The sequence below is a fragment of the Microcebus murinus genome, chromosome 6 (genome assembly GCF_040939455.1).
Source record: "Microcebus murinus isolate Inina chromosome 6, M.murinus_Inina_mat1.0, whole genome shotgun sequence".
Taxonomy (NCBI): domain Eukaryota; kingdom Metazoa; phylum Chordata; class Mammalia; order Primates; family Cheirogaleidae; genus Microcebus; species Microcebus murinus.
In genome coordinates, this window is record NC_134109.1 from 72,093,013 (window position 1) to 72,116,184 (window position 23,172).

General features: G+C 39.6%; 2 protein-coding genes and 1 pseudogene across 2 annotated transcripts; 1 reads left to right on the plus strand and 2 right to left on the minus strand.

Annotated features, from left to right (window-relative positions):
• Nucleotides 1–395: 395 nt before the first annotated feature.
• Nucleotides 396–1,385, minus strand: LOC109730489 (olfactory receptor 11G2). Its single transcript, XM_020285906.2, has one exon. It carries the CDS (start codon nt 1,329–1,331, stop codon nt 396–398), a length of 936 nt encoding a protein of 311 aa, XP_020141495.2. The 5' UTR covers nt 1,332–1,385.
• A 9,226-nt stretch (nt 1,386–10,611) lies between these two features.
• LOC105864604 (mitochondrial fission regulator 2-like) lies at nt 10,612–11,916 on the plus strand. The gene is given in 2 exon segments (XM_076004623.1): nt 10,612–11,818; nt 11,820–11,916. Coding segments are annotated over 2 exon segments (1,167 nt in total). The 5' UTR covers nt 10,612–10,748.
• A 6,418-nt stretch (nt 11,917–18,334) lies between these two features.
• Nucleotides 18,335–19,371, minus strand: LOC105864741 (olfactory receptor 11G2-like; annotated as a pseudogene).
• Between the last annotated feature and the right edge of the window lie 3,801 nt (nt 19,372–23,172).

Consider the following 23,172-nt stretch of genomic DNA (forward strand, 5'->3'; position numbering starts at 1 on the left):
CTCAAGAGACAGACAATTTAGCTCCCTCATTATATAGATATGGGCTTAATGCCAGTAGCTAGGAGATCATTTCTTTTTCTCCTCTTCCGTTTATTAGGCTGGGTCATTCTGCCCCACGTTGCCCCCTTGATCCTAGTGAGGTCCGAATTCCATTCCTGTACTGTCTCTAAGGGGTTCTAGTAGTACATAAATAGGAGGTCAGGACTGATCAAGGTGGCGAGGCCTTCTAAACAGTCCATGTGTGCAACTGAGATGTTCCTGGCCATGTTCCTGGAGTAAGAGCCACACCCTAGGAGTAAGACACGGACTAGAATCGACCTTTTAAATATACCTAAAAAGAATCCTTAAATGGAATCAAAGGGATCTGCCTCTGCTCTGCCTTTTTCATTAATATTTTATATTCCCAGAATTTTCTGCATGGCTTTTTTCATATCTTTGTTCCTAAGACTATATATCACAGGGTTTAGGAGTGGGGTCACAACAGAATAAAACAGAGTCACAATCTTCTGCATTGCAGCTTTATGCTCAGATGCTGGGCTCCCATACATGACCAGTACTGAGCCATAGAACAGAGACACCACAGCCAGGTGAGACCCACAGGTGGAGAAAGCCTTTCTTCTCCCAGCAGCTGAAGGAACCCTCAACACAGCTTTCAGGACAAGAGCATAGGACCCCATGATAAAGAGAAAGAGAATCATTACAGGCACAGGACATAAGGTGGAGAAGACAAGCTCTGTGACAGGAGATTTTTTGCAAGTGAGTGCTAGAAGAGGACCTGGGTCACACAGGAAGTGGTCAATAATCCTGGATCCACAGAAGGTCATTTGGGAGATGATGATGATGGGGATTAAGAACCAGAGGAAACCAAGTACCCAGCAATTGATCACAAGATTGGTGCAGAGACGTCTGGTCATAATGGTGGGATAGTGTAGAGGTTGGCAGATGGCAAGGTATCGATCAAACGCCATAACTGCCAGGAAAAAGGATTCCGTACAACCCAGGGAGAAGAAGAAGTAGAACTGGAGAAAGCACCCTGCGAAGGAGATGACCTTGTTGTCAGAGAGGAAGTTTGCCAGCATGTTGGGGACCGTGGAGGTGACGTACCAGATCTCCTGGAAGGAGAAGTTGGCGAGCAGGATGTACATGGGGGTGTGGAGTCTCTGATCCCAGCGCACAGCACAGATGATGGAACCATTGCCCATGAGGGTCAGGAGGTAGACAGCAGAGAAGAGCACAAAGAGGAGGATCTGCCCCTCCCTGGGACAAGGGAAGCCCAGGAGGAGGAAGCCAGAGATGGTGCTGGAGTTGCTGGGGGTGTTGAAGATCTTCATGTGTCTGTGAGCTGTAAAAGCACCAGCAATTACTGGATGATGGTGCAAAGACAGTGGGACTCAGTTACTTTTAAAGTCTTCTTGAAAGGAAATGCATATCTATCTATCTATCTATCTATCTATCTATCTATCTATCTATATCTGTCAATAGCCACTTTTTTCTTTAAAACTGATAAGATGACTTGGGTTGATTCTCTCATTCACTTTTTCACCATGGGCTCAAGAAAACTTTTGGTTAAAATTGATAAACTCTTATATATATTCTATTAAGTGTAGCATCTAACACAATCTTCAAGCACGCTTATAGCACTCTCCTTGAAGAGCCTATACATATGTCTCTCTCTCTATATATATATGTATACACATACACTAGGATATATGTATCTTTACAAACGTGGAATTTCTCCCATTTTCAGAAGAGGTAACACCATTGCAGCTCTTCATGTAAGAGAGTGAGTCAGACTGTGTGATCATACAACGTGAATCTATAGAACTTTTTAATTACTTCTTTTATGTAATTTATGACCCAGGCCTTATTCCAAATTAAATGGTTAACTTACTAATTTAATAATATTATCCACCGATTTCATGAATAAAACAGTCCACTGAAGTGGAGGAAGTTAGCTGTGATTAGTTTCTCTTGTGTCAGAACAGCAGTCCTAGCCATCCCCGGTGGACCAGGCTGAAAGAATTTAATAATTCTGGCCATGCTGAAACATGTCTGTGTTTGCCTGGAAAAGAGATATGAATCTGCTTAGACCACAGTTATAGATATAATTTCATTCCAATGATACAAACTATGGATATTATTGATAACATGGAATTCTAAATAGCACAGGTTTTGTATGGGGTGTTAAACTAGAACTTTGGTGCATTTCCTATTAATTTGCTTGGGAACATGTCAAGGCAGAGTGGCTTTTACTACAATTGATCTTAGCCAAAGATTAGAAGCAATTAGAGTGACTTTTAAAGGCTGAATATCTGCATAATGCCTTTCTTTTGTTGTAAATGAGTTAGAATACATTTGTTAAACAATCATGTACCCAGGCCTTGGAATAGGTTAGAGCCCTGTCTAGATAAGTGCATAAATTAGCAACCTAAAGTAAGTCTGTATTCCCTTTTCTGTAAAATCCTTATTTTGCTTTTTAAAGTTTGGCACTGGGACCCAGGGAGTTGAAGGGTGGGAGAATCTGCCACCTCAAAATATACCACTTTGGCATAAGATTATTTTGAGCTGAAGGCAATCGAACCAAAGAAGATACAAGAAAAGCCCTCTTTTCTCCCTCTAATATTTGCCTAAAAGCAGGACATAAATTTGTAAAGCCTTTCTCCTGCCTCTACCAGGAAGGACAGAAGTTAATTACCAGAGACAACTCTAAACCCTTATCATCCTGGAGATGTTACTGGAGGACTCTATTAAACAATCTTACTAACTAATCCTTTTCTTCTATTAGATCTCCCATAATATTTACCTTCCCATAATTTGCCCTAGAAACACAAAGTCATTTTTCTTTGCCTTGTCACTTCTCTAAAATTTATTGTTCTTTACTTAGGATACTAAGTAAGCCCAACTTCTAACCAGCCCTTTGAATTACTTACCTCTGAGTGCTCTCATGTGTATGTGTGATGCACATGCTAATAAACTTCTGTTTTTCTCTTGCTAATCTGTATTTTGTCAGTCTAATAAATAGGATCCCATCAGAAGAACTTAAAAGGATTGAGGGAAAAAGATTTTTTCTTCCCCTGTAGAGTCCACTTATTTCTTAGTAGGAATATATAAGTTCTGTAAAATCTATAGAACAAAGAGCAAAAGGAGGCAGCAGCAAGCTGACTTCCTTCTCAAGCATGGATGTGAGTGGTTGGAGTTTCATGTTGGAAGAGGAATGCAATTTTGCTTGGTGTGGAATGGACAGAAGGAGTAATTATAACACAATATGTTAATTTTAAAAAACACTTTCCTTTTTAAACTCGGGGTTATCTGATTCTTATGGTATGAGAGATGCTTGGCGTAAATATAATTTCACAGGTTCTGCCAGAGTCTCTTTTAATGTATATAATTGAAATACAGTTTTAATAGACTTGGGTCTTGGTGGGAGCAGGGTGGGATAGTTCTGGTACCTGAACCATAAACTTCCATGTTCTATGTCTTTTTATTTTCTTCTCTGCTCTTAAAGTTATGAGTCTAGGAGCCCAATATGTTTCTGAGACTACATGTTTATCTTTCATAAAGGGGAGTTGCAAGCTGCCAGCAAAAGAGTCTGACTTTTTTCTTTTTAAAGTCACTCTGTACCAGCTTCACTCATGACCAAGGACATTAAGCAGTTAGCCATTTCTGTGGCATATGTTAGGCTTTGTAGGTGTTTTAAAAGTTATGTTGGCATCACATGAGACCAGTAAATAAACCTAATGACTTACTGATGAATATAAACACACAAAGGAATTCTGCTATGATGTGTGAAGGTCCTTGATGGATTTTAAAAAACATTATGTCTATATGACAAATACCATTTCAGAGGAATACAACTTTTTTTTTTTGGCTGGTGGTCCTAAAATTTCATTTTAGGAGTAAACATCTGGTTAACAATAAAATAATTTGACCCCTTGTGTTAAATGCTTAATCAACTCTTTTCTTTGGGGGGCATGGAACTTATTTCAGTGTAGTATCTCCTCTTTTTCTTCTACCTTCACCTCTAATTCACCAACAATTTCTGGTAGTTTTGTCTCTAAAATAATTTCCACATCTGCCTACTTCTCCCCATCTGCACTGCCAACATCCTAGTTCAAGCCACCATCTTTTCTCCCGTGGACCATGTGATGCTGTCCTAACAATCTCCTGTTTCCACTCTTGCTCCTCTATGACTTGTTTTCCTTGCCACAGCCAGAGTGACTCTTTAGAAAAGGAAATGAGATCTGTCTCTTTCCTTGCACACAGATTTCAATTAGCTTATCAATGCTCTTAGAATAAAATATATCCTCTAAGCTGTGGACTTTGATTTGACCCCTTTAATATTTCCAACTTCATCTCATGATTCTATCAATCAAACTCTCTTTCTCTCCTGCACACACACATTGTTGTACAAAGGGGGCACACACACTCCACTAATACAAACACTCAAATATAAAATAGGGTTCATTGGAGAAAACAGTTGGAAAGCAGAGGGGTAACACAGTGTACATCATCCCATGAGATCTCCTGGTCCCACTGAGGGGTGGGCGCATTTGGACCACAGACACATTAGCCAATATTTCAGTAGAAAAGGATCCACCTCTGTAATGGTATTCACCAGGGGTCAGTAAACATTTTCTTAAATAGTTTAGGCTTGTGGGCCATATAGTCTCTGTTGAAACTACTTAGCTCTGCCATTATAATGCAAATGCAGACACACACAATACCCAAATAAATGCATGTGTCTGTGTTCCACTAAAATTTTATCATGTCCACTGAAATGTGAATTTCTTATAATTTTCGTGTGTCATGAAATCTTACTCTTTTATTGATTTTGAAACATACATTGAAAATGTAAAAATAATTCTTAGCTCTCTGGCCATACAAAAATAGGCAGATTGGGCTCACTGGCTGTAGTTTTCTACCCTTGCCCTGCACGTTTTCAGGGGAAGGAGAATAAGAGCATCCATTTGACTGTAGAACAATGGCACACAAACACATACACGTGTGTACATGCACATGCACACACAAACCTCACTCCTTCATACACTACTTCACTAATATAACGTTAGCATTTTGGTTTCTAGAAAAAGCCAAGTACTTTCAGGACTCAGAGTCTTGCTCCTGTCCTTCATGTACACTCTTGATCCCTGTGCCCAGCACAGTCTGAGAAAGACAGTAGCTACTTCACAAATATTTGTTAAAGAAGTGATTATCTGCACTGTCAAAACAGAATATACATTGATGACAGATATTTATCAATTGCTTCACTTGAACTTCAAAATCTTGTAAGATAAAATTTGAGGAAATGAAATAGACAAGAAAAGCTCCTAGAAGTGTTGGCCCGGACTTGAGAGGAATTCCAAAGAATATAGTGGGAAACTGAAGGTTCTGGATGATAGAACATGTCCCACACCACGTAATTTCCTTTCTTGACTGTTAAAGATAAATACGGTTTTGCATTTTTGGGTGTAGGAGTAAGAGAGGGACAGCTGGATGGAAATTCTAGCCTCGGCATTGTGACTAAGTTGCTTAGTGGCTCTAGTGGAGTCTTTTAATCTCTGTAAGCTTCATTTTCTTTACATGAAATGGGAGTTGAAGTATATGATTTGAAATCTCTTTTCATTATAAAATGCTTACTTCTATTCCAAGCATTCCACAAGTATAGATGATATCAAGACTTTATGGGTCTAGAGGTGATGTTTTAGTTATATTTATCTCTAAGATGAAAACACGAGTTGAACAGTTCATCACTTATACATGAAGTCAAAAGATTCAGACCAGCTCCTGCTCTGGCAATTTTCCAACAAAGCTTCTCTTGAAAACAAGAAGGCTGTGAAAATGATTCTCTGTGTATTATCACCATTCTATGCGTGATCTAACTAGATTAACAGTACAGGAAGAACACATGATATTTCTAAGAAGAACGTGTTGTTACTCACCTTTTCTTACCCAGCTCCTCTGTGCAGAGAGCAGCAGTGGTGTTTGCCTGTCACAAGGCTAGGCTGGAGCTGTCCAAAGTGGCTGGCAGATGCCCCTGAGCTGGCTGCAGAAGTGAGAGTGAATATGGGGACAGTGGTGTCAAAGCTGTGCTTATGTATGCAGGATGCTTTCACTGAGTTAATCAACTTTCCAAAGAAGAAAACAACATCTTCACCGTCATTATATTTTAGAAAGGTTGGGATAGACCTAGTTAAGGTTAGTGAGATCCTGTGCTATGCTATATGAGAGAAAGGCATTTCCCTGATAATTAATTTTTTTCCCAAGGATAGTCCAAAAAGGCACAATGTTGTAGAAGCATTATTGGCCTGATCACAATAGGACATCCTTTTTCCTTTAGTCTGGACCAGAGACTGTCACATCCATTTAATTTCTTCCAGCCCTTGAAAATAAGAACAATTTCCCTTTTATGAGAAGTGTTAGGCAGTTATGAAGTCATACAAAAGCAATGGATTTGGGGTAAGAATACTAGGATTTCAATTACAACTCATATGTTACCAATTTCAGAAATGTTCTTCATTACATCATCTCCTTTCATGAACAAAGGGGGAATCCAAACTTGAAGTTTCTCTGACAGTGTCTGGTTTTCCTGGAGAGGAGAGGTAGTCTTGTCTACAATAACCATAGAGGATCAAAGGAGCAGAAATAGGGTGAAAATCTTAGCGTTTACAGGAAGATGAGGGGATTATAAGAAGAGCCTTCAGGGAGTGGGCCCTCCTCCTTTGCTCAGTTAGAATCAATTTACTCACTCTAGATGGGGAACAGTGTTAGGGGACTGCCTTGTGCTATTTTGTCCTTTCCTCTGGGGCCTGTCTTCTCTAGAGACCCACGGTGACTCCTGCTTTGTTTTCCAGTAGAGTAGAAAACATTACTTTTCTAGCCCTAAACTTCTCAGGGATGGCATGAGATATAATCAGTCTCTAAGCCCATTCATAGTGTCTACCACGTATCAAATGGAAGTCTACCAAAGTAACACAGGGGTGTGATGGCTGCAATGCAGGAAGCTGTTCACTGGGCACTGGTGAGTGGTGTCAGTTATGGGTTTTGGGGACAAGGCCTCCCCTGATTTTAAACACATGGTTATTTTTGCCATTAATTTAGGAGATTTAACTGTTTTCATTATAGTAACATTATTAAATTAGTCTTAGCTACCCAAAATCACACAACCACAGATCATTTTATTTTTGCTGGTTTTATAGTTTTACAACTTTGTGTCAAACCCTGACACATTCAAATATGAAAATGACCAGACAAATATATATCCTGACAATTTTGAGATTATTTTTCTTTTTTCTTTTTTTTTAATTTCTCCATAATTCAGGGGCCATGGACATTTTTATTTTTGTTTTACCAATAGTTTTTTAAAAATGAGCTTATTTACCAAAGATTACTAAATTCACCTGAACTTGAAAGGCATATGGACTTATTTAATTTATGAGAACTCCTTTTATTTATAAGCCAATTTGGTATAATGTAGGCATAACATGTAATACATGTATACACACAAAACACATCCAAATACATACTCATACACATGTACACAAAGTTTCAATAGCTTTTATCTCAGAACTCCAGGCATGAAATCCTCTGAAGTTCCACGTAAATATGTATATATTATTTTTCTGTTCCTTTTGTTGCCTTTCCAACTTCAGTTTTTCCCCCAGTCTTGGCCAGGTTGCCTCCATCGATGGAGATGTCTTTCAAGCTCCTAGACCTTAGGGCAAAGATGTCTTCTAATTTCCCAGACCTTAGGACAGAGGTGTCCTTGAACCTTTCATACCTTAAAACCTGCCACAAGAGAAACTACCCATGGAGTTTCTTTCAACCTCCCAGACCTTGGACTTCACTGATAATACCCATCAGCATCGAATTTAAAGTAGGCAAAAAGAAAATAGAGACAAAGAGCTTAACAGGCTCCACGTTTGCATGCCACATATCAGTACAGAAAAACACTCAATGTAAAGACAAATTTAAGAAGTTTCAAACAAGTGAACTGCAGTTGAAGTAAGAAATTCTAGGAGTGCCAAAGCAAAACACTTAGTTCAGTTCCCACTTTCACAAATGGTTGTGGGCTTACAAAACCCCAAGCACACAGGAATTCCCTTGAAATTTTCCCAATTGAGAGGGCTGTCTTCACAGGGCACTATCTTCAAATAGCACTTACCCATCCAGATGCAACTGTCAAAATGCAGAGGTACTTTCTTCTGAGGCAATCAGGAGGCACTGATGAATGCATTGGAGGCCCAGCTGACAGGAGAGTTCAAAGCCACCCTCTGGTACATATGGCCAGGCAGCTGCTAAGGGAGGCTTTTGGTCTCTTCCCACTCCACAGCTTCTGAACCAGGAGCAACCTCTTCCCTGGTAAGGAACGAAAATTGTTATTGAAACAGCAAGGTGATTTTGGCCTTGGGACCATTGCTCACCACACAAAGATCCAATTATTGGGACAATGAGGACTGCCAAGGAAGAAAGGGTGGAGATCATGGGCTTTTAAGGAGGGGCCATGTTCCTTGGGGCAGGTCAAGGGGGATGGTGAGTCTTGGCTTCAGGAAGTCTGTCCTGGGACCTTCTGAATCCCCGCTCCTTTGTCCTTCAGTAGATCTACCATTTCTGGGAAACAACTCAAAAGATAAAGTAGTTATTTAATAGTTAAGGGAGAAGATTAAAAAATTGAAATTTGTTCATGGAGCCAGTTACAGCAGGGACAAAATAAACAGGAAGAATGCAGGGGAGCTAACAAAGGGTGTTCAAGGAAGGTCTCCGTAAAATAGAATATTTGGCTGGAAGTTGAGGAGTGAGCTCCAGATAAGATTTTCAAACAAAGAGAACATCTAATGCAGAGAGTGGTCAGAGAAAGACTAGCCTTATTCTAGGACTGACAGAAGGCTCATGTAACTGAAGAAGTAGCAAGAGGGAAAGGTACGCCAGGAAAGAGGGAGAGGGAACAGAAGAAGTTGGCAGAAGTAGGCAGGGGCCACCAAAAACAATAATAGCAACAACAAAAAAATAGATAAATGGGAACTGATCAAATTAAAAAGCTTCTGCGGAGCCAAAGAAACCATCACTAGAATGCATAGACAACCTACAGATTTGGCCAAAATATCTGCATGCTATACATCTGATAAAGGGCTAATAACTAGAATCTATATAGAACTCAGGAAAATCAGTAAGAAAAAAATCAAACAACCTATTAAAAAGCGGGCAAAGGACATGAACAGCAACTTTTCAAAAGAAGATAGACCAATGACTAAGAAACATATGAAAAAATGCTTAACATCTGTAATCATCAGGGAAATGCAAATCAAAACCACAATGAGATATCACTTAACTCCACTCAGAATAGCTTATATCAAAAGGTCCCAAAACAACAAATGTTGGTGTAGATGTTGAGAGATAGAAACACTCTTACACTGCTGGTGGGAATGCAAACTACTACAACCTCTGTAGAAAGCAATATGGAGATACCTCAAAGAACTAAAAGTAGATCTACCATTGGATCCAGCAATCCCACCACTGGGTATCTACCGAAAGAAAAAAAAAGTAATTTTATAATAAAGACATCTGCACTTGAATGTTTATTGCAGCACAATTCACCACTGCAAAGATATGGAAACAACCCAAGTGCCCATCAATACATGAGTGGATTAATATAATGTGGTATATGTATACCATGGAGTTCTACTTAGCCATAAAAAGCAATAGTGAACTAACACCTCTTGTATTATCCTGGATGGTACTGGAGCCCATTCTACTAAGTAAAGTATCACAAGAATGAAAAAATAAGCCCCACATATACTCACTGTCAAATGAATACTGATTAGACTTAGGTGCACATATGTGAGTAACATTCATCGGTTGTCAGGCAGGAGGTAGGAGGGAGGAGAGGATGGGTAAATGCACACCTAATTGGTGCAGTAGCACTGTCTGGGGATGGGCATGCTTGGAGCTCTGACTTGGGCAGTGCAAAGCCAATATATGTAACTTCAACAGTTGTGCCCCCATAATATTTTGAAATTAAAAAAAAAAAAAGGAAGTAGGCAGGGGCCAGGTAATTCAGGGTTCCATATGCTAAATCATAGAGTTTGAATTTTATTCTAGGTTGGAGAAGCCATTGAGTATTTTTGTGCCAAGAAATGATGTGATCTGATTTACATCATTACAAGATTGGCATGCCTGCTGTATAGAGAATGGGTAGTAGGGATGCAAAGGCAGGAAGCAGAGAGATAATTCAGGAAGCCTTTGTAGTAATCTGGAGAAATAATAATGGTATCTTGAACCCTGAGGATGGTAGGGGAGAGAGCGAGAAGCAGATGCATCAAAGCGTATATTGGAAATAGAGCCAATAGAAGTTGCTGCTGGAGTTTGATTTTCGTCCAGGGACGCGGAAGTACGTCCTGAGGTAGGGGCGAGCAGTAGGTTGGTTGGACACGGAAGGAGGCGGCTGCGCCCCCCGCGGAGTGGCCCTGCCTGCGCCAGGAGCTCAGCGCCTAGCCCGGGGCGACCTCATCCCCTCGGTGAGGCCGTGGTCGCTGTCTGTGGCCTGCAAGCCGGAGCGCGCGGGCGGACCCGGGGTGGACGTCTGAACGCGCCTGCACCAGGACCAGCGCACTCCGGAGTTCTTCGACTGGGGATTCCGGGACAGCGATTCATAACGCGTTGATGTTCTCATGTTGCCGGGAGGCTTGGCTTCGGAGGAAGGTACCAAGAGACTGACTATGTTTCCTTGAATTGCTTCTGTATTTGCTTCATCAATGTCTTTCATTTTGAATATCTTAAGAAGGATGCTGGAATATTTTGGTATCCCCATAGACCAGGTTTTGCTGATTTGGGAGAATAAAGACTATGGATCAACCCGGAGTATTGTTCGTATTATTGGGAAAATGCTGCCATTAGAACCTTGTCGAAGACCTAATTTTGAGTTGATCCCATTCTTGAACTCTCTAGACTCTGATAGCTGTGGATCTGTTGTTCCATCTTTTGCTGATGTTTTGTGTGTGGCAAATGATAAAGAATCCAGTTATCTCAGATTTCGAAATAGTATATGGGAAAATGGGGAAGAGGAGAAAATTGAATGTTTCCATCCTTTGCCACTAGTTTGGGATCCAGTGTCACCTGCTCTAAGACATAACAAACCAGGGAAAAATGACCTGCCTGTAAATGAAGCTGCAATTTAAAAAATAGCTGCCCTTGAAAATGAGCTCACTTTTCTTCGTTCTCAGATTGCTGCAATTGTGGAAATGCAAGAACTGAAAAATAGTGCAAATTATCGCTCTTTGGACTTGAATGATGGGACCATAAGTTTGGGACAAATGCTATCATCGGGGGCTGCTCAGCTGTTTGTGGAACCAGATGAGTTTCCAAGTCCAGCGCTTTCCTCCCCTCCTCCTCCACCACCACTTCCTCCTCAGCTTTCTTCTCTCCAGCCTCCATGTTTTCCTCCCACACAACCAGGATCTAATAATATGTGTGACTCAGATAATTCAGCGACTGAAATTAACAAACATCACCTAGGTGCTAGTAACACCAACTATAGTCATTCAAAAAGCCAGAGAAATAAAGATGTTCCAAACATGCTGGATGTTCTGAAGGATATGAACAAGGTTAAGCTTTGTGCTATTGAATGGTCACCTGGCGGTAGACCCATTCGTAAAAGGAAAAGACGAAGTTCACATTGGGATCCAGTGTCTTTAATATCTCAAGCACTTAAGCAGAAATTTGCCTTCCAAGAAGATGATTCTTTTGAGAAAGAAAATAGATCTTGGGAGTCTTCCCCATTTTCTAGTCCAGAAACTTCAAGGATTGCACATCACAGTCAGAAGGACTGAACTAAAGAAAGAACTGGGAAACACAAAAGCCGTTGACCAAGAGGTCAGCAGTAAGAGCTGTGTCTGCACTTGGAAGGAAAGACTGCAGAAATAACGCCAGCCTGTCTTTCACTGCATTTCAAGGGATCTTCTCTTCTGTTGAATGAGATTAAATGAAGCCCGTGTACTGGGATATGTTAGTTCAAAGGTCTGAAGAGTCTTGATTCTTAAGGATACCTGTTTCTGGTTTTGGAAGAGCCAGCAGTTAACTGGCTACTGATGATAGTTAGCTGTCTGGTAATAATATGAATATGTTATTCAGCACTCATGCCGAATACATACTTCAAATAAGTTTCTTAAGCAATTATGATTTCTTAATTTAAGAACCTTTGAATCTTTTAACAATTGGCAGTGATCTGGTTTACTTGTTCTCCAGCAACTTGGAGATTTTCGAAGAGGATAAACTTATACATTTTCATTAAGATAGTCATAGTTTAAGTTATATAGGTTGAGCCTTTTAAAACTTCTGAGATGATAAATTATTCTGAGAAACTTATTTTCCTATTAAATGCTACAATAAATATTTAAAGTTTTCTTGATAAGTTTTACCTATACTTGCTATGTAAATATGTACACCTGTCATTTTTTGTTCCTTTGTTCCCTATTACATTTGTACTCTGTTTCTTTGTAAACAGAGGGTAAAATAAAATGCCTTTTGAACTTGAAAAAAAAAAAAAGAAGTTGCAGCTGACTTTTGTATGAAGGATAAGAGAAAGGGAGGGGATGTGACATTAAAACAGAAGGAAAAAAAGAAAGCCGCCTTCAAATTTTTAACCTACTGTCCATGCTTCTAGTAATAAGATGGTCAAATAGATCACTGCTTATATATTGGGATTTGAGGAAAGCCGGAAAATAATCCAGGCCAAAAATACACAACTCCTGTTATTGAATAAAATCCAGGTTCCTTGAATTAATAAAAATCAGAGGCCGGGTGCGGTGGGTCACGCCTGTAATCCTAGTTCTCTGGGAGGCCGAGGCAGGCAGATTGCTTGAGGTCAGGAGTTTGAAACCAGCCTGAGCAAGAGCGAGACCCCATCTCCAGCATAAATAGAAAGAAATTAATTTGCCAACTAATATATATAGAAAAAATGAGCCGGGCATGGTGGTACATGCCTGTAGTCCCAGCTATGCAGGAGGCTGAGGCAGGAGGATCGCTTGAGCCCAGGAGTTTGAGGTTGCTATGAGCTAGGCTGACACCACAGCATTCACTCTGGCCTGGGCAACAAAGCGAGAATCTTGTCTCAAAATAAAATAAAATAAAAAAATAAAATAAAAATGAAAATAAAAATCAGATGTCATCTTTCTGAGTTAATGTTATAAACTCAGAGACTTCATAAAATTTTTGTTTTGGCCTGGCATGGTGGTGTATGACTGTAATCTTAGCACTCTGAGAGGCTGAGGCGGGTGGATTACTTGAGCTCAGGAGTTGGAAACAAGCCTGAACAAGAATGAGACCCATCCAGTCTGTATTTTCTTAAAAAAACAAAAACAAAAATAGTTGCAGTTTTATAATAGTATATTTGTACAAGCCTTAAGGCAAAGAGGACATTTCTCATGCTTTCTCTGAAGTACCAGTCTGAGTGATAAGATGCTAAGAGGCTTTTATAACCAGCGCTATGAACACATTTCAATGATCTCTGTTTTTTATAATCCTCTCACTTAACTACTTGACATTTTGAGTTATTTCCCAGAATTGGTGGATTTTCTGGACTACAAAGGAGCCGAGATTCTGAAGGTCCCTGGGCAGATTTCCTGCTGCCAAGACTCAACACCCCCCACAACCTGCTGGCTTTAAAAAGCCCATGATCTCTGTTAGTCAGGGAGATGGATTTGAGGCAGCTTCTCCCATTCTCCCTCCTGACAAGACTACCAGATGTTTTCTGTTTTAAAAAAATTCCTTTCTTTCTTGGCAAACTTCATTGTCTCAATAATTGGATCTTTGTGTGATGAGCAACAGGACCAAGGCAGAAACACCCCTGAGATTTCGGCAACCCTCTGAGGACCTTGCTTCAACACTCATGTCAATAAACAGCCTCCTAAGGAATCCTAGAATACTGGGGGAAGGGATATTCTAGATATAATTATCAGAAAGTGTCCTAGACAATTGTTCTTTGTTTAAAAATACCTGTATTATTATTTATTTTTTTTCAATAAATAACAAAGACACATGGTACAGAATTTGAAAGCACAAAAGGAGTTATAAAGAAAATGTCTCCTTTACTCTCTTCTTCCAAAGACACCAAATTCTACTTGCCCCAAGCAACCGCTGTTATAAGATTCTTGGAGCTCTTTCAGGAGATATCATAGGCATTGACATGGAAGATAGCTACAATACACTGCTGATCACTTTTCTATATTCACTTATTATTTCCGGGAGATATTACATATCATTACATATGGAATTGCTTCATATTTTATAAATTGAAGGCATAGGATTCCATTGTATGACTGACCAAATCTTATTTAGGTAGTCTTTTATTAATGGGAACTGAGGTTAGTCTTAATCTTTTGCTATTACAACAATCCTGCAGTGAACATTCTATACTTTCATTATTTCCTACACGTGTGACAATATCTATAGGCTAAACTAAACACCTTGAAAGTTTAATTGACAGATTAAACTGTGTGCCTTCTGAACTTTGACAGAGGTTGCCTAGTCATCCTATGGAGTTTGTAAACGTGTGCTCCTACCAGCTAAGTGTGAGAGAGCCCTATCCTCATCTTCAGCTATATAATGTATTACCAAACTTCTTGATCTTTTTCAATCTGATAGCTTAAAAGTGAGATACCATTATAAGCTTATTCTCCCTTTATCTTTTTATGAATGAGTTAGTGCTCTTTGTACATGTTCAAGAGTCATTTCTGGATGTTATTTTTTTATATCCTTTTGTTTATTTTTCTATTGAAATGTTGTTCTCATACAATGTTACTGAACTTTATTATATTAAGGAAACAATCTTATTGTGATATGATTGGCAAATAAGTGACAAATCCTAAAGACAGAAATATAGGGTTAGTTAGCAAAGAAAAAGCAACTTGGTCTAGTTAAAAGGGTAATGGATGGAACATTTTTCAGACAGAGTCTCACTCTGTTGCCTGGGCTAGAGTGCCATGGCATCGACCTAGTTCACAGCAACCTCAAACTCTTGGACTCAGCAATCCTTTTGCCTCAGTCTCTGAAGTATTTGGGACTACAGGCATGTGTCACCACACCCAGCTAATTTTCTTCCATATATTTTTAGTTGTACAGATAATTTCTTTCTATTTTTAGTAGAGACAGGGTCTCACTCTTGCTCAGGCTGCTCTCAAACTGCTGACCTCGAGCGACCCACCACCTGGGCCTCCCAGAGAACGAAGATTCCAAGCGTGAGCCACTGCAACCAGCTTTTTTTTTTTTTTTTTTTTTTTATCATTAAACTTATTATCCTCAAAAAATTGCTCCCTGATTCCCAGTCCTCATTTTCTTCACCTGAAAAGTAAGTATTTCGATTAGTGAAGACACTTTAATCATAGCCCTTTCACTCAAGGCCTAGGAGAGAGAATACAAGGAGAACTAGCCCAAATTTCTAATATAAGTTCTGAGTAGATATTTCTACTGATCTATAGTTGCTGGTTACCTTCCATTAAAAACAAAAGGTATAAATCTGTGGTCCAGGTTTTACCCCTTGTACTGTAAGTGACCTTCCCTCTCTGCTTGAGGGGAAGAGTCCTCAGGGATTTTTGCTGGTTGCAATGAAAAGCGAAGCAGGTTTATATCCCAGACTTGTGTTTACAGTCACCACTATATCCACCTGTCTTTCTGATTTGTGGGTTTTTGCACACTTACTGTGTTTCCCCGAAAATAAGACCTACATATAAAATAATCCTCAGCAGGATTTCTGAGCATTTGAGCAATATAAGGCCTACCTGGAAAATAAGACCCAGTGATGGGCGTGGCTAAGCAGCTTATCTGCACAACCCTTGCATTTTGTCGCGAGCGGTAAAGAAGATGAGCAGCCCTTCTCATCTGCCCCATGAGAGCTCTAGTGCTCAACAAGAGAGATTGGGGCCAATGGTTCTAAAGGAAATAGAGTCGCAGGAAATTCAGGGTAGAATTCGGAGTTTGGAGAGTTATGATGATGTTCCAGAAGAAGATGACTTAACTATATTTGAATAAATGTACATTGTTGTATCATACTTAAAAAAAAATAACACATTCCCTGAAAATAAGCCCTAAGGTGTCTTCTTGAAGAAAAATAAATATAAGACCCTGTCTTATTTTTGGGGAAACACAGTATGTTACAAGATCATCTTCTGAAAGTGGGGGGAGGAGTGAGAATGTATGGAATTTAGATATAATAGAAAAGACATTCTGGTTATGGTCATGACTGAGCAGCTGGTATTAAACCCAAAGTAACTTCCATCAAAAGTAACTATAAAATATGGACAAAATATATAAGAAAACTAATTGAAGGTACTGGGGAGCAAATGACAGAGGCAAGACTTCAGGGGTAAAATTCAAGATGAAGGGAAGACAGGAATGTAGTTCCACATTCATCTTGTGGTTTTCCCTGAGGACATATGACAACACACTGGGCAGGGGAAGTATGAGGATCTGGAGGCATGTGGGAAAGAATTGGGAGGAATAGTGGGTGAGCAGTGAAGGAAATTAGAAATATTTTTACTCTAAAATATGGCATTTTTGACATACTGCATTGACTGAAAAAGTCTCAAGATCTGTCTGACCTCCCCTAACTCCATCACCTGGTGTCCCAGAATCTTTGAAGTTTCTTTATCTGTGTGAGATCCAGATCTGCATAGGAAAACAATTGTCTTTCCTTCCTCTATCATTTGCAGGAAGGAAGATGAAGAATAGAACCAGACCAGGTCCAATCCATTTAAAAAGTAATTCCTGGCCGGGCGCGGTGGCTCAAGCCTGTAATCCTAGCACTCTGGGAGGCCGAGGCGGGCGGATTGCTCGAGGTCAGGAGTTTGAAACCAGCCTGAGCAAGAGCAAGACCCAGTCTCTACTATAAATAGAAAGAAATTAATTGGCCAACTAATATATATATATATAAAATTAGCCAGGCATGGTGGTGCATGCCTGTAGTCCCAGCTACTCGGGAGGCTGAGGCAGAAGGATTGCTTGAGCCCAGGAGTTTGAGGTTGCTGTGAGCTAGGCTGACGCCACGGCACTCACTCTAGCCTGGGCAACAAGCGAGATTCTGTCTCAAAAAAAAAAAAAAAAAAGTAATTCCTGTCTCTCTGGTTAATTAAGTCTCCAAAAAGAATAATTTACAAATTAATCTGTTTCCTCCATCCATTCATTCTCCCAAGTATTTCTTCGTCCTCGCTAGTACTCATTAATTGCCCTTCAACAGAATTACCTATATTCCTCATCTTCTCCTCCCTCCCCTAAGATGAGAATATATAAGCATCTGGACCCTATCTGGATATTGGGTAATCACTCTGTGATTATCCCTGTGTCCACCGTAAATAAATTTGCAATCCTTATTTCTTGTTAATTTGTCTTATTGTAAGTTGATCTTTCAATCACACTTCCAGGAGCAGAGGGGAAGTTTTACCTTCTCACCCACAGCAGAAAGCAGTAATTTCACTAAACTGAGAAGATACAGGATTAGGAGTTTGTAGCTGCCAAAGCAGCTGGTGTTTGAGGAACAAATAGAGGAGGAACACAGAAGGGAGGTTCAAACTATGACGCAATCTCCCTTCAAGGCATTTGAGTTTGTTAACTGTTCATGTGCAAGATAAGACTTCAAAATATCTAGCAGAAGCTAGGAGTCTAAAGAGCTAAGCAGAAGTTTCAGGAGTAAAGGTTATACTGGACTTGACATTCTTGGTACCCAAGTGAATAGAAATTGGCGTGAGACTAGGAAGATTTAGGCAGGCCAGGCTATTACTGGGGCTTTGTGTACAAACAGAAAGGGTGGCAGTGCTGGTTAAGGGGACAACCAGTCTGGTTCTCCAAAAAAATGATGGGGAAATTTTACACGGTGGTAAAGAGGGAGGTGGATGTCAGCTGTAAAGTCATCACATGTAGAGGCAGTGTTATGCTGGCAGCTGAGTACTTGATGGTCATGCTCTTCATGCATCACATGTATCATTAGCATTTTAAATCTGCACCCAGCATGTGTTTTTTTTAGCATTAAAATGATATTATAATGAGACAAAGGGATCTGCCTCTGCTCTGTATACTTTGTAGAAGAACACTTAACTGTTTTTGCGTTACTATATCCATTGTCTTTACAATTTTTAAAATACAATTCCTAGCAGTCAATTAAAAACAATTGAGTCATGTTAAGCAGCAGGACATGATCAAGATCCAAAAGAAGAAATAACAAAAACATGCTCATAGGTGTTTCAGCTTATGGACAATAGGAAGGTGAACAATTATCTGAATAAAACCATGTATTTTCAACCGAAAAAAAGTTAAATGCAAGCTTAATTGCCCAAGGGCCTTTTCCATTAATATTTTATATTCCCAGAAATTTCTGCATGGCTTTTTTCATATCTTTGTTCCTAAGACTATATATCATAGGGTTTAGGAGTGGGGTCACAACAGAATAAAACAGAGTCACAATCTTCTGCATTCCAGCTTTATGCTCAGATGCTGGGCTCGCATACATGACAAATACTGAGCCATAGAACAGAGATACCACAGCCAGGTGAGACCCACAGGTGGAGAAAGCCTTTCTTCTCCCAGCAGCTGAAGGGACCTTTAACACGGCTTTCAGGACCAGAACATAGGACCCCATGATAAAGAGAAAGAGAATCATTACAGGCACAGGACTTAAGGTGGCAAAGACAAGCTCTGTGACAGGTGATTTTTTGCAAGTGAGTGCTAGAAGAGGACCTGGGTCACACAGGAAGTGGTCAATAATCCTGGATCCACAGAAGGTCATTTGGGAGATGATGATGATGGGGATTAAGAACCAGAGGAAACCAAGTACCCAGCAATTGATCACAAGATTGGTGCAGAGACGTCTGGTCATAATGGTGGGATAGTGTAGAGGTCGGCAGATGGCAAGGTATCGATCAAACGCCATAACCGCTAGGAAAAAGCATTCTGTAGAACCCAGGGAAAAGAAGAAGTAGAACTGGAGAAAGCACCCTGCGAAGGAGATGACCTTGTTGTCAGAAAGGAAGTTGGCCAGCATGTTGGGGACCGTGGAGGTGACGTACCAGATCTCCAGGAAGGAGAAGTTGGCGAGCAGGATGTACATGGGGGTGTGGAGTCTCTGATCCCAGCGCACAGCACAGATGATGGAACCATTGCCCATGAGGGTCAGGAGGTAGACAGCAGAGAAGAGCACAAAGAGGAGGATCTGCCCCTCCCTGGGACAAGGGAAGCCCAGGAGGAGGAAGCCAGAGATGGTGCTGGAGTTGCTGGGGGTGTTGAAGATCTTCATGTGTCTGTGAGCTGTAAAAGCACCAGCAATTACTGGGTGACAGTGCAAGACATTGGGAACTCAGAGTTACATGTAAAGTCATCTTGAAAAAGAAAATGCATATATATATATCAATAGCCACTTTTTTTTTCTTTGAAACTGAAATGATGACCTGAGTTGATTCTCTGCTCTCATTCACTTTTTCACCATGGGCTCAAGATAACTTCTGGTCAAAATCGATAAGCTCTTATGATATATATTCTATTAAGTGTGAAGTCTAACATAATCTTCAAGCATGTTTATAGCACTGTCCTTCAAGAGCCTATACAGATGTGTGTGTGTATATATATATATTTATATGTATACACACACCCTAGGATAGCCACTTTTTTTCTTCCAAATTAAAATAATCTCCTGGGTTGATTCTCTGCCTTCATACACTTTTTCACCATGGGCTGAAGAAAACTTTTGCTTAAAATTGATAAGCTCTTGTATATATTCTATTAAGGGTAAAGTCTAATATAATTCAAGCATGCTTACAGCACTCTCCTTCAAGAGCCTATACATATGTCTCTCTCTCTCTCTCTCTATATATATATATATGAATACACATACACTCGGATATATGTATCTTTGCAAAAGTGGAATTTCTCCCATTTTCAGAAGAGGTAACACCATTGCAGCTCTTCATGTAAGAGAGTGAGTCAGACTGTGTAGCCATGCAACGTGAACCCATAGAACTTTTTAATTACTTCTTTTATGTAATTTTTGACCTAGGCCTTAGTCCAAATGAAATGGTTAACTTACTAATTTAATAATATTATCCACCGATTTCATGAATAAAACAGTCAAATCAAGTGGAGGAAGTTGGCTGTGATTAGTTTCTCTTGTGTCAGAACAGCAGTCCTAGCCATCCCCGGCAGACCAGGCTGAAAGAATTATTAACTGGCCATGCTGAAACATGTCTGTGTTTTCCTGGAGAAGAGATATGAATCTGCTTAGGCCACAGTTATAGATATAATTCCATTCCAATGATACAAACTATGGATATTACTGATAACATGGAATTCTACATAGCAGTGGTTTTGTATGGGGTGTTAAACTAAAACTTTGGCCCATTTCCTATTAATTTGCTTGGGAACATGTCAAGGCAGAGTGGCTTTTACTACAATTGATCTTAGCCAAAGATTAGAAGCAATTAGAGTGACTTTTAAAGGCTGAATATCTGCATAATGCCTTTTTTTTTGTTGTAAATGAGTTAGAATACATTTGTTAAACAATCATGTACCCAGGCCTTGGAATAGGTTATAGCCCTCTCTAAATAAGTGCATAAATCAGCAACCTAAAGTAAGTCTGTGTACCCCCTTCTCTGTAAAATCCTTATTTTGCTTTTTATAGTTTGGCACAGGGACCCAGGGAGTTGAAGGGTGGCAGAACCTGCCACCTCAACATTTACCACCTTGGCATAAGATTATTTTGAGCTGAAGACAATTGAGAAAAAGAATATACAAGAAAAGCTCTCATTTTTCCCTCTAATATTTGCCTAAAAGCAGGACATAAATTTGTAAAGCCTTCCTCCTGCCTCTACCAGGAAGGACAGAAGTTAATTATCAGAGACAACTCTAAACCCTTATCAGCCCGAAGGTGTCACTGGAGGACTCTATTGAACGATTTTACTAACTAATCCTTATCTTCCATTATTTCTCCCATAATATTTACCTTCCCATAATTTGCTGTAGAAACTCGAAGTCCTTTTTCTTTGCCTTGTTACTTCTCTAAAAATTTACTGTTCTTTACTTAGGATACTATGTTAGCCCAACTTCTAACTAGCCCTTTGAATTACTTACCTCTGAGTGCTCCCATGTGTATGTGTGATGCACATGCTAATAAACTTCTGTTTTTCTCTTGCTAATCTGTATTTTGTCAGTCTAATAAATAGGATCCCATCAGAAGAACTAAAAGGGCTGAGGGAAAAAGATTTTTTCTTCCCCTGTAGAGTCCACTTATTTCTTAGTAGGAATATATAAGTTCTGTAAAATCTATAGAACAAAGAGCAAAAGGAGGCAGCAGCAAGCTGACTTCCTTCTCAAGCATGGATGTGAGTGGTTGGAGTTTCATGTTGGAAGAGGAATGCAATTTTGCTTGGTGTGGGATGGACAGAAGGAGTAATTATAACACAATACGTAATTTTAAAAAACACTTTCCTTTTTAAACTCGGGGTTATCTGATTCTTATGGTATGAGAGATGCTTGGGGTAAATATAATTTCACAGGTTCTGCCAGAGTCTCTTTTAATGTATATAATTGAAATACAGTTTTAATAGACTTGGGTCTTGGTGGGAGCAGGGTGGGATAGTTCTGGTACCTGAACCATAAACTTCCATGTTCTATGTCTTTTTATTTTCTTCTCTGCTCTTAAAGTTATGAGTCTAGGAGCCCAATATGTTTCTGAGACTACATGTTTATCTTTCATAAAGGGGAGTTGCAAGCTGCCAGCAAAAGAGTCTGACTTTTTTCTTTTTAAAGTCACTCTGTACCAGCTTCACTCATGACCAAGGACATTAAGCAGTTAGTCATTTCTGTGGCATATGTTAGGCTTTGTAGGTGTTTTAAAAGTTATGTTGGCATCACATGAGACCAGTAAATAAACCTAATGACTTACTGATGAATATAAACACACAAAGGAATTCTGCTATGATGTGTGAAGGTCCTTGATGGATTTTAAAAAACATTATGTCTATATGACAAATACCATTTCAGAGGAATACAACTTTTTTTTTTGGCTGGTGGTCCTAAAATTTCATTTTAGGAGTAAACATCTGGTTAACAATAAAATAATTTGACCCCTTGTGTTAAATGCTTAATCAACTCTTTTCTTTGGGGGGCGTGGAACTTATTTCAGTGTAGTATCTCCTCTTTTTCTTCTACCTTCACCTCTAATTCACCAACAATTTCTGGTAGTTTTGTCTCTAAAATAATTTCCACATCTGCCTACTTCTCCCCATCTACACTACCAACATCCTAGTTCAAGCCAGCATCTTTTCTCCCGTGGACCATGTGGCGCTGGCCTAATCACCTCCTGTTTCCACTCTTGCTCCTCTATGACTTGTTTTCCTTGCTACAGCCAGAGTGCCTCTTTAGAAAAGGAAATGAGATCTGTCTCTTTCCTTGCACACAGATTTCAATTAGCTTATCAATGCTCTTAGAATAAAATATATCCTCTAAGCTGTGGACTTTGATTAGATCCCTTTAATATTTCCAACTTCATCTCATGATTCTATTAATCAAACTCTCTTTCTCTCCTGCACACACACATTGTTGTACAAAGGGGGCACGCACACACACTCCACTAATACAAACACTGCTAATATAAAGTAGGGTTCATTGGAGAAAACACTTGGCAAGCAGAGCGGTAACAGAGTGTACATCGTCCCACAAACTCTCTTGGGCCCACTGAGGAGTGGGAATATTTGGTCCACACAGTCATTAGCCAACATTTCATTAGAAAGGGATCCACCTCTGTAATGCTCTTAACCATGGGTCAGTAAACATTTTCTTAAATAGTTTAGGCTTATGGGCCATGTAATCTCTGTTGAAACTACTTAGCTCTGCAGTCATAATGCAAATGCAGCCACAGACAATACCTAAATAAATGCTTGTGACTGTGTTTCAATAAAACTTTATCATGTCCACTGAAATGTGAATTTCATATAATTTTCATGTGTCTCGAAATCTTATTCTCTTACTGATTTTTAACTGATTTTTAAACTTACTGATTTTTAAACTTACGTTGAAAATGTAAAAATAATTCTTAGCTTTCTGGCCATACAAAAATAGACAGCAGTGGGTCACTTTGCTGTAGTTTGCTACCCTTGCTCTACACGTGTTTAGGGGAAGGAGAGTAAGAGCAACCATTTGACTATG